Genomic DNA, 12,492 nt, shown 5'->3' with positions numbered 1-12,492 from the left:
TTTCAGGCCTAAAGACTATTGTAGGAGCCCTAATTCAGTCCGTGAAGAAGCTCTCGGATGTTATGATCCTGACTGTCTTTTGTCTGAGTGTATTTGCACTAATAGGGCTGCAGCTGTTCATGGGCAACTTGAGGAATAAATGTCTGCAGTGGCCTCCAGACAATTCTACTTTTGAAATAAATGTTATTTCCTACTTTAATAGCACAATGGATGAAAATGGTACATTTATTAATACAACTGTGAGCACATTTAACTGGAAGGATTACATTGAGGATGAAAGTAAGAATGACTGATGTAACTTTTTTATATACTTGTGGTTATTGTACATAAATATTTGCAGTTTAAAAAATGGCTTATGTTTCTGCCTTATGCACAGTTGTTTACAGTGACTGACCTACAGTGATCACATACAATAAACAAGTTCAATAACCAGAAGCATTCCTAAACACAGTACAAAGTGATTAGAAACTAACCACTGTGAATTTATTATTATTTTATTTTTATTTTATTTTGTAGTGCTTTAAAGATGAACTTAATCTAATCGCATACTTTTCTAATGCTTTCTACACAGCTCATTTCTACATTTTGGAAGGACAAAGAGATGCCCTACTTTGTGGTAATAGCTCTGATGCAGGGTAAGACCCTTTCAAAAATCATCTGTTTTATTCTTCAGAAAAATCAGTAACAAAGAGCCTATTCATAGCAGTTGCAACTTCCCATTTAGAAGTGATACTGAACAATGATTTCTTACTTAGGTCAAAATGTTCATTAACAGCCATTGTTCTTGCTTTATTAGAAATTGATCTTGATAACATCTGAACCCCTCAAAGTCTACTCTGGAGATTAACTGGTTGAAAAGAGTAGGGTGAAAACTAAGGTTAGAACTGAGAAAGAGAATGCATAAAATAGTAAGAAAGTACAATGGCTACCTCATATTCCAAGGCTTTTCATCACTGGCAAAATGTGCCATACACACATGTCCAATTGTTAGGCTTAAAGTGTTAACTGATACCTAACTGGCTTCTGTGACTAAGCTAAAAAAAATTTCAGATTTTGTGTAGGAGATCCCTTACTGGACAATTGGATTTAGCTAATCAGATTATTTAATCTGTCTGTACCCTTAGCAACATTTTAGCAATTATCTTTGCCAGGAAATTAATCATTCAGAATAGAGATTCTATTTTCAAAATATGACTGAGGAGAATTTAAACATTCAGGTCAGTTCAAATAGCAAATGTTTGAAAAAGATATCTTTTGTTTACTTTTATATTTGTTTGTTTCTCAGAACACATTTCATAAATTAACTTACTTCTAATTTTGAAATTCATGGATTTTCTGTGCAAAAATTAAAAAATGCAGTCCCAATCCATTATTCACGTGTAGGTCGCTCTGAAAGTAATGCCTCCTATTTATTTCCATGGAAATTACAACAAATATAAAAAGCACAATAACACTGTTTGATAGAAGTAATTCTCAGCTACAAAACTCTATTTTTCAATGTAGTCATTATCATTAATTGTGCATTTTTGCCAGTAATAAATGTGAACCTGCATGCCATGCACTTAAAAATCTGCACCAGTGGAGGTGACCCACTGTTGCTGTCGCTACTGCTGAAACACACCACCCACCATCTCACTATGCTCACATCCACTGCTGGGTCTACATAAACGTTCACTAAGTGTTGATGAATGTCAATGGGTGCCATTTTTTCCATATGGAAAAATTCAGTGACACTGCTTTGCTTCATATACACTTCCAAGTCAGACTCCACTTTGTCAGCTTGCCTCTCTGCTGCCATCTGTCACACAGCACAAAATGTAATGGAGTATTGGTAGGAAGGCTCAACTTCTGCTGCCAGACCAAAATTGCCCTCTAACACCATGGGCCTACACAATAGAATAGGCATTATTTCTGGAGCTATATAGAATTATACTATGTATCCTACTGAGGAAAATAAAAGTTATGAATAAATACCTCCTGTTTGATTTTCATATAGGCAGTGTCCAGAGGGATATATATGTGTGAAAGCTGGTAGAAATCCCAACTATGGTTACACAAGTTTTGACACTTTCAGTTGGGCTTTTCTGTCACTCTTTCGGCTAATGACTCAGGACTTCTGGGAAAACCTGTATCAACTGGTAAGCAAATTTTGTGACATAAAATCTAGGCTAAGTTGAAATGTTCAGCTAACAGCAAAGCATTATGGTGTTGAAATAACACCATGGAGGTGGACTAATACTCGTAAGAGGTGGACTAATATGCAGATATGCTTTCTACTTCCTAGACACTACGTGCTGCTGGGAAAACATACATGATATTTTTTGTTCTGGTGATTTTTCTGGGCTCATTCTATCTGATCAACTTGATCCTGGCTGTGGTTGCCATGGCCTATGAGGAGCAGAACCAAGCAACTATGGAAGAAGCAGAGCAGAAAGAGGCAGAATTTCAACAGATGCTGGAACAGCTAAAGAAGCAGCAAGAAGAAGCACAGGTAATGATGAATATTTTACTTTCTAAGCAGGCTTACTCTAAGGAATGGATAGTAAAATTTTAGGAATTAGAAGAAATATCTTGTTTGCCATGCAAGTTTCATAAGTTGAAATAGCCAATGAAAAATCAGGAATTAACCAAATGGCAAAAAAAGGCAAGTAATGATACAGAAAAAGAAGTTCTCAAATAAATAAATAAATAAAAAGCAAAAGTAAAATATTTGAGATAACAATGTCCTACTAACCTGAATAAGTAGTCAGAGTTCATAACATTTTTAAGTTACAGATCTTATGAACAGTGGGAAAAAAAATGTAGTATTTCTCATCTGTGATCTGAATGAGAATTTCCAGGCTCGGTTTAGTTAATAGTTCCACTCTAATACTCATAAAACAGAGAGATGGATTGTAGACAGTGTTCTCTTAGGTTCCAATCCAGTAAATTCTTTTAGTAGATCCCTAATTCAAGCACACTGAAGTTAATCAGAAGTTTACATAACCTTAGAATAGACCAGTGGTATTTATAATAAAGGTATTACTTCTATTAAATAAGTCTTTATTTTCTTTGAAAAGAGAATTATTTCACACATTCATGAAAATAATAAATTCTGATGGAAACTTTTGTGTTAAGTTGTAGTTAGTTATCTTAAAGTAAAGTACGCAGGAATTAAGTTCTGTAAGTCAGACATCTGCCTAATTTCTGGCCTGATTTTCAATTGCTTTTTCTCCAGTAATCATTTTTAACTGGACAGTGCTTATAAAAAGCTACCAATTAGAATTCAATGAATCTACAGTTTTGGTAGCATTTTCATGCAGCTCTTACACTAGATTAGAATGATTCTGTAACGAGAGTGCTAATAGAAAAAGAAACTCTGAATCTTTTACTTAAGAAGTAAGTTTTGTACATCACCTGTGAAATCTGATAAGCATATGTCTATTTTAGTCAAATCCTATCACTTCCAAATCTCCAAGAAAAAAGAATAATCCTGCAAAATGTTAATTAACAAAAAAGACATCAGTAAAGAGCACATTTCTTAAAAAATATGATACTTTCATCCCTGAAAGTCACTAAGCCACTTTTAATTACATCAAGAGCTATCTAAATGTTTGTGTGATTCATTGTGGAGACAAAGAAGATGACCCAGACTTAAAAAGAGAAGAACTGGAAGAAACAGACTTTGAGAAAGGCTGGATAAAGGCCAACTTCTTGTTACTTCTTTAGATGAATGACTACTCAATTAATTAGAAGTAAAGCAGTATTACAGTCAAGATCTCTTTTATGTGTGAAGACGTTAGTGGAAAGTGCTAATTTCAAGGTGGATCACTGAGCTGCTGAATTGTTTCATGAAGCAGTAGCCTATCTGTTCACTCCTTTGACATGGGATCTATTCATCCACAAATCTAAGTTACACTGTGCTTTAGTTTACAACATTATTTTGAAATTTGCTGTCAGTACTAAGTAGATATGCAATGACTCAGAATCTGGTCCCTTATCTATGCTAGAGCATCAGAAGGACAATATTCTGAAACCAGTATGACATAATTTTGAGTTTCTCTTTTAATTGATATACACTTCATAATCCTCTTAATATCTTATACTCTGATTGGCAGAAAAGTTCTGTATCAAGTCAACTTGTATAGCATAGGTTGCTTATTGTGATACAGAAAGTCATTAATTCGTACTGTGAATGAACTAATTTTGGGCTATCTTTTTCAGCTATAAAGACAAATCCAATCCTTTTTAAAATACTTGACATCAAGTATAACACCTTTTGCTGGATAATTACAAGTCATCTTCGCTATGTAGTGCTAGTCTCTTGCCATTTCTCACACCATCCTTTTCTGGAAGCTCACTGGAGCCTACCGGCTTTCCAAATATACTTTACACAGCAGGATTTCACAGCTAGTCCCCCAGACATTTCTTTATAGGAAGAGTATTGGTTATGCTCTCATTTCTTTCTTTTTTTCATGACTACACATCAATTTTTCCAGTGAACCAAATCAGACAGACTGACCACTGCAGTTGTTGACAGGGGTTCTGAGTTTTGGGACTGTTCTTTGCTCCATCTCATCCCTTTTAATCACAGAAGAAACCTAACCTTTTTCTGCTCCCTAGCAGCAGTAGCAACAGGAATTAAATGTACCTCTGTGTATTTATAACAAAGCCCTAGAGTGCTGCTACAGTGGGAATGTGGGAAAAGAAACGTGAAGACGAATATGGTGCTCAAAGACATATTAAGGTCTTTAAGCAAGGTGTCTGCTCCTAGTAAAGGCAGAAATCAAGAGGGTGTCCTTGCCCTTGCCACCAAGGAAAGGCTGGATTCAATTACCTGATACTTGGATTATGATACGTTAACTCACATGGCGGATGTCAAGGATTAGCTTTCTCTGTAAAGACTTAGAGGAGATCAGCTGAATTAGAACATAACCATGACCTTATTGCTCTCTACAACTACCAGAAGGGAGGTTGTAGGGAGGTGGGAGCCAGCCTCTTCTCCCATTGAGCTAGCCATAGAACTAGAGAGAATGGCCTCAAGTTGTGCCAGGGGAGATTCAGGTTGGATGTTAGGAATTACTTCTTTGCTGAGAAAGTGGTCAGGCACTGGAATGGGCTGCCCAGGGAGGTGGTGGGGTCACTGTCCCTGGAGGTGTTCAAGAAACATCTAGATGTTGTACTGAGGAACATGGTTTAGTGGGAAATATGATGATAGGTGGATGGCTGGACTGGATTATGTTAGATGTCTTTTCTAAGCTTGGTGATTCTGTGATTCTATAATGTGAGGCAAGAGGAAATCTGGAAAAAGGTCTGAAGTAGATGAAAATGCCTCATGCTTACACTTTCCTGACTACCTTCATTTTAGACCAATGTCTTGTAAAGTCTTTAAAGAATAATGACACTCTTGTACTGCTAAATCTGATGTGTTTAAGTAAACCACAGTGCTAAATGACGAGGAGCTGTAGATCTCAGTAGTTCATTTTGACTGTGTACAGCACTACCAGAGGGATAATAAAAGCAATTGATAAAAAACAATAAAATTGTTCATTTTGGGTTCAATAAGAATACTATGTTTTGTAACCCGTCAGGCTACGGCAGCAGTGGCAGCAGCATCAGTTGCATCAAGAGATTTCAGTGGGGTAGGGGGATTAGGAGAACTCTTGGAAAGTTCTTCAGAAGCATCAAAGTTGAGCTCAAAGAGTGCTAAAGAAAGAAGAAACAGAAGGAAGAGAAGACGACAAAAAGAAATGTCGGAAGCAGAGGACAAGGGAGATATTGACAAGTTTCCCAAATCTGAGTCAGAAGATAGCATCAGAAGAAAAAGTTTCCGCTTCTCCACAGAAGGAAGTCAACTGACATACGAAAAAAGGTTCACATCTCCCCATCAGGTACAGCAAGTTTTTTTTTATTCTATCATGTACATCTGTTCTAGTTTGGCTTTTATTTTGAACTTTACATATTGAAAGTTACGTAAAAGGTGAGCAAACAAATAAACAGTGTTTATAGTTTTAACAGTGTTAAAGTTTGACCCATTCAATTAGTGAAGGGATAAAAAGATCATACCAAGGAGAACTGTTTATGTTAACTATTAATGTCTTAACTGTTAGTTAAAACATTTCTGAAAACTTATTTCTGAAGATGTATTTGGTAGATTAGAGAGCAATCAAAGACATTGAGTAGTATTCATATATTTGTATTGTGGTTCCTCAATTGCAGTCTCTGTTGTGCATCCATTTCAAAACCTTACAAATATGTAAGTTCTTTAGGAGACCATACCATCAAAATGCTCTGAATAGAAAATTCTACCATTAGTTTCTATTGCCTTTCATTATCTTCTTTAAACAATAGATAAAGAGAAGGGTAGTTCTAGTTTTCCATAGTAAAGACAAAATATATAGGGATTGCTTAGGCTTGTATTTAAATAATTTAGTCATACTGTTCTTTCCCAATAGAAGCTCATTATGCAAGATGGAGAATCTTACAGAAAAGAATAGTGAGTGACTTGACTGCACTCAAGAAAAGAGTCACTGACATAGTCTGAGATGAAAGGAATTTCTGGTTGCTGGTCTTGTGCTTTAACTACTCAGCAATAGGCTTCTCCATTGTTTAGTCTATATTTTATATAATTCTGGTGAAGGATAAGATTAAATAATATATTATATTTATGTTAAATATATTTATTTTTGCATGCACAGATGCAGAATTAAATTATCAATAGAAAAAATATCTAGTCTGGGAACACGTATAAGAAGAAGAGGAGAATTTGAGACAAAATTTGAATAGGGAATATAAATTTTATGTAGCTTTATTAACATACAGTAAGGTATTGTTGCATGTATTTATTCATACTCTGAAACTGTCAGAAAGCTTTCATCCTATCAGCTGTCATGAAAAAGTATGAAACGTTCATCTAAATTGAACAAGTTTAGGAAGGTAAGGCATGTAAAATGACTTTCAATAACAATAAAATCATATGTGAATTCATGCTGCAGACTGAATAAAAGTCCATGGAGACCAACTGAAAAAAAAATTGTATGTTTCAGATTTGAAATAAAGCAAAGAAATAGTAAAACAGACTGGAAATAGCTCATCTTGGGAGATCATGAATTGTAGAGCAGGAAGGAAGGAAGTGACCACCTGAAATAAATTTTAAAGGGCATTTAAGATTTTAAAATACAAAGAGATTTCCATCAAGCAAATAATCAAATTGAAGATAATTAATTGAATTAAAAATTGCCTTAGTAATTGTATAGGTACAAAAAAACTCTGGGACAAATATTGCCTGCACATAAACAAAGTAAGACTGAGCTATCATGTAAACTGAAAAAAGAAGGTCTGGTTATTCATGCAGTAAGCTCCTGAGTGAAATAGGGTGACTGAGCATGAAACAACACAGTAGAATAGTAATGGGAGATAATCTGCCCAGCCAGCCCCTATAGAGGTTTTGTCCTTTGACACAGTATTCTGTTTGCAAATGAATGATGCACCCTCCATGAAAAGCTAGGCTTTCCTTTCACATCTTACTTGCCAGCAGCATGAAGGCAAATATATTTCTGCCTCTACATGTGTTAGAATTGCTGTCATTTTGGCTTATAGCTTTTGTCCAAACCTAGTAGGGATATTCAAAGCAGGCATACTGCTCCTAAGTCCCTGAGGGGCCTGATCCATTTAGCTGTGCTCAGAGCTTGATAGCACATATTGGAAAGACTGGACAACACATAAAACAGCAGCAAGGGGAGCTTTCTCTATAAAGCAAGGATAGCAGTGCTAGTCAGCTGAATCCTAGTAGGCGTGCAATTATTTGAAGGACTGTAGTTGGGCTAAATAATAGTATGACAAAATTGCAAGAGTTGCAGTAATTTTTTTACCATTTTGTCAGGTTTCACTGACATTTCCCATAGATGCTAGAGTTATTTATATGGGAAAAAAAAAAAAAAAAAAAAAGAAAAACAGCACTTTTTTTCCAGTCAACTTTACATATTGATAGCAAAACCATTTGGCTGATATTCTTTAAGTAACTCAGCCTGAGGCTGACAGCCAGCATAAAAAATTTCATCCCAATTTATTAAGATTTAGTATAGCTATAAGAGCAGAAAACTACATATTATAATGGGAAACACCGGCAAACCATTATAAGGCAGCATTACTAGTTCAGCACACATATAATGTGTGTATATATGTAGTGGTCTGAATATTTGGTTCTCAACATTAATATAGATTTTTATATACTTTAATTATAATTATTCTGAGATAAAGGCATTGCTCTTGCATGTAAGCACTTTCCACCTGCAAACAAATTGAGAATCATCAGAAACCAGTTTTACCATAAAAAAAGATATGAAGATTTGCACAAAGACAAGGATGAAGAAAGCTTAATGCAAGGTGTCTTTTTTCCACTGTTAGCACTCATTTTATTTATTCATGAATGCTGTTAATAAAATATGTAGCATGGGAGAAGAGCATTCCATTAAGCTTCTACTGTAATTAAAAGATTAATTGCCAACAACCGCTGATTTATTTTTCTCATCTGTAAGAGGATATCTTTGGGTAGCTGTGTCCCTGGTGAATGTTTGCTGTGCGTTGCCTGATGGACACATGGTAGGTAGGTGTTCAGCCTACTGCAGCACTACTGCAGAACTGAGTGCTGTGTTCAAAGAGTGCTACTAGGCATATTCACTCTGTCCCTCCAGAGCTTCTCCAAGCCCCTGTCTTCTAGTTTTAGAGTACTGCTTATATTGTTTCATCATTATTGAGACTACTGTCAGGAGGACAACAAGTTCTGATAAGTTGGAATCCCTAGGAGTCCAAGGGATGAAGAAGGGAAGAAAACTAAAAAGACTTTCAGTTCTGCTGTAAGTAGAAGATACAATAAGATATAAATCTGCAAAGCCTTGATAGAACACTCTCCACTACACTCATGAGTCCATACAAACTCAAAATGCATTTTTTGCTCAAACTGCCCAACCTTGCTATGTCTCCTACACAACTTTTCTTCAGTCCTGCTACGTTAGAATTCCGTATCTACTTTCAGTCCCATGAATGAGCACATTCCCCACATAGTCACTGGTACCATTGAAGAAAAAATTGAAAATTCTTTGAAAAGCCAAGAACTTCTATATCTTGGAACATCAGTTATAGAGCTGTCTTTTTTGTTTTCTATTTAAATCTTTTGCAGTCTTTGCTAAGCATCCGTGGTTCCCTGTTCTCACCAAGGCGCAACAGCAAAACAAGCATTTTCAGTTTCAGAGGTCGCACGAGGGATATAGGATCTGAAAATGACTTTGCTGATGATGAGCACAGCACTCTTGAGGACAATGAAAGCAGAAGAGACTCTCTCTTTGTTCCCAATCGACATGGAGAAAGGCGTAACAGTAACATCAGTCAGGCCAGTATGTCATCCAGAATGGTACCAGCCCTTCCGGCCAATGGGAAGATGCACAGCGCTGTAGACTGCAATGGAGTAGTCTCCTTAGTTGGAGGACCTTCAACTCTAACTTCACCTACTGGACAGCTTCTACCAGAGGTAATTATAAGTGAACAAGTAGTTCCTGCAGTTTTCTTCAGGCACAGAATTTTTTCTTACTGTTCACTTCTGCCTGCCTTACCATTTCTTACAGCTGTGAGAAATAACTTGCAATAGTTTCTAAACTACAGGAGATAAGCGAAAAGAAGTCCTCAAGCTTGTATGTCTGAGCCTTACAATAGTATTATATTCTCCTTGCCTTCAGCAAGAGATCTGCACAGAGAAAAACAATATGTATATATAAACCAAATCTGCCATTTTGTACAGTTTTGCCTCAAAAAACAAAGCTAGGCATTTGATATAAAACTAAGGATATAGGAATAGGAAACTACCTGCAAAATGTGAAGGAAAGCAGTTACTATTCCCGTGATAGTTTTCTATTACCATACATTTCAGTTGATTTCCATAAGCTGTTTCTTCAAACTTCGAAAAAAGCAAGCTTTTTAATACAAAATATTTTAATATGGTATTTTGGTGGCTATAATACTTTGACAAAGTATTTTCATTATAAATAAATATTGAGATTTCATTACTATTATCATACATTTTATTTTCTCTTCTATCTTGATACAGAGCTTCATACAAAAAATCAAAATTATGTTAGATATTATGCATATATAGTTCTATTTCAGAAAAATATTCACTTGAAAAAAAAGATTTAGCCGTTTAAGTCAAGACCCTTTGCAAAGGAAACAGAACTATTAATACTCATAAATGTTTTTTCATCTTCACACTAATATAACCTTGAACTCCTCTGAAAGTTCTGAAAGCTCTATTCTTTTTCTGTATAGGGACAAAATAATGAAAAAAGAATGAGAGGTTTGCATGAATTATAGAATTAGTGAAAAGCAAGAACCAAGATTTAGGAATATTTTAGTATCACTCTTGTGGTCAGATTCCTGGGCCGTGCTCCAAAAGAAGAGAAAAGCATCTTTAAGGACACCTGCATACTACTGAATAGTGACATGTCCGTGACATTTAAATAAGAGTTGAGTATTGTTGTTTTGAAAAGATAACTAGAAGGCATAGAAAACAGAAAGGAAAATGTAAAAGGACTTGCATACTCATTATAAGAATATGTAACGACTTCTGTATGAGCACTGTGGTGGACAAGAATTAGATAGATGAAACATTAACATGATGTGATTTCTTTCTCATATAAAATTTTCCAACCATGCTTGTTAGGCTAAGAATGCAGTATATAGAATAATAATTAATTCCTAGAATTATAGTAATATAGTCATTTAACATGACTAGTTGCTGAAAATTAAGGTGACAGGTTTCAACTTAGATAAATTTTTTCTTGAAATAATAATAATCACTATCAAAAAGACACCTAGCAAAAGTTTGCTCACTGCCTCTTAAATGAGAGCCACCTTTGCTCCCATGTTGCTTTTGTTCCTACTGTTGCCTATTTGTTGCATTTCCACTGAGTTGCTCAAAAACAAAATGGTTCCTACAGGAGGAGAAATCTTCAGTTTGTTAGAAAGATCTGCAAGTCTGATTTTGATTGTCACTATGCATTTATGCAGTAAGTGTCTGTTAATTGGCTGTTGAAGAGAATGGTTTAATTCCTCAGTATTTCATTTACAGGGCACCACTACTGAAACAGAAATAAGAAAAAGAAGACTGAGTTCTTATCAGATTTCCATGGAAATGCTGGAAGATTCTGCTGCAAGACAACGAGCAATGAGTATAGCCAGCATACTTACAAACACAATGGAAGGTATTTGATACATTTTCCTTATTTAAAGGAAACTGAGTACACTCAGAATTTATATATACATGACAACCATCAAGGTCCACAGGTTTTAGGGAAGATTAGATAGTTGTGAGCTGTTTATTTAAATGATTTAATTTTTTAACATATTTTAAACGAGAGTTCACAGAGATTATAATTGAAATATTGTTATTTTTTTATTTTCTTTTCCTTTCTTTTCAGAGCTTGAGGAATCCAGACAGAAATGTCCCCCATGCTGGTATAGATTTGCAAATACTTTCTTGATCTGGGATTGCTGGAGTCCATGGTTAAAAGTAAAACACATTGTCAATTTAGTAGTGATGGATCCATTTGTTGATCTTGCTATAACTATCTGCATTGTTTTGAACACCTTGTTTATGGCCATGGAACATTACCCAATGACAGAACAATTTAGCAGTGTCCTTTCTGTGGGAAACCTGGTGAGTGCTTTATCGTGCAGTTTGATCTAAAAGTACTATTTTTTCTAAAAAAAGAAATGTGTAAAATGCACTGTACTAGCTTTAAATCTATTCTTTTTATTTATTTTTTTTTAATAATCCATTTAGAAACTGTATTTATTATTTTCCTAAACAAACAGTTTCCTGGAGCCTTTAACTTTCATGAATCTGGTAACTATTGAAATGAAATAACTAGATATGTTTGGAAATGTAGCCTTCACTTGTCAGATTTGATTTCTTGAGGTCTACCTTGGGGTTTTATCCTTAAAAGATTAAAGGAGATTATCTAGTTTTTACTACAATGTTGATATTCCCTCACAGAAAATATTTTTCTTGTGTGAGAAATTGATGAAACATTCAGAATTTCACTTTGAATTTTTTTCAGTTAAATCACAGTGAAAGTATGTTTCCAAGAAAGGCATATTTCTTCTTAGCAGTATATCTTTGCCACTTTATATGACTGAAAAAAAGTTTTACAAACAGAAAGATTATTATTTATTCCCTAATAAAAAGTACTTTTTATTTGTAAGTCTATTAGTGATGCCATTCCTGGTTTTCATCTGATCTGGAGATTCACAGTTACATTCAATTCTTCTGAGCAGATACCTAAATATGGCATCACACATAAGTATTTGCTTCTGAGGATCAATAAACAGAGGAATGAACTTTGCAAGTGTTTGTGTTTGGGGAGGACTCATACATTTTTAAATTGTTGCCACCTCAAGTAACTACTGGTAGTTTACACAGGAGAATATGGATTGACTCCCCCAGCATGCAGTCCTGAAAAA

The 12,492-nt window shown here is 35.1% G+C and overlaps 2 protein-coding genes across 7 annotated transcripts in view; one reads left to right on the top strand and one right to left on the bottom strand.

Moving 5' to 3' along the window:
- LOC116232906 (sodium channel protein type 2 subunit alpha) overlaps positions 1–12,492 on the bottom strand; it is a 189,772-nt gene that overhangs the window by 105,058 nt on the left and 72,222 nt on the right. The window lies entirely within an intron of this gene.
- The window catches only part of LOC116232819 (sodium channel protein type 2 subunit alpha-like), a 62,865-nt gene that overhangs the window by 13,255 nt on the left and 37,118 nt on the right, over positions 1–12,492 (top strand). The window contains exons 7-14 of the mRNA XM_090143903.1: positions 7–279; positions 572–635; positions 1,997–2,138; positions 2,285–2,491; positions 5,571–5,870; positions 9,158–9,505; positions 11,099–11,231; positions 11,448–11,686. Of these exons, the coding sequence (XP_090000029.1) occupies positions 7–279; positions 572–635; positions 1,997–2,138; positions 2,285–2,491; positions 5,571–5,870; positions 9,158–9,505; positions 11,099–11,231; positions 11,448–11,686 (1,706 nt within the window). The remainder of the gene's footprint in view (positions 1–6; positions 280–571; positions 636–1,996; positions 2,139–2,284; positions 2,492–5,570; positions 5,871–9,157; positions 9,506–11,098; positions 11,232–11,447; positions 11,687–12,492) is intronic.

Source organism: Phasianus colchicus, chromosome 7 (assembly GCF_987193195.1).
Source record: "Phasianus colchicus chromosome 7, bPhaCol1.hap1.1, whole genome shotgun sequence".
NCBI lineage: Eukaryota > Metazoa > Chordata > Aves > Galliformes > Phasianidae > Phasianus > Phasianus colchicus.
This window is presented reverse-complemented; position numbering and strand designations above follow the sequence as displayed.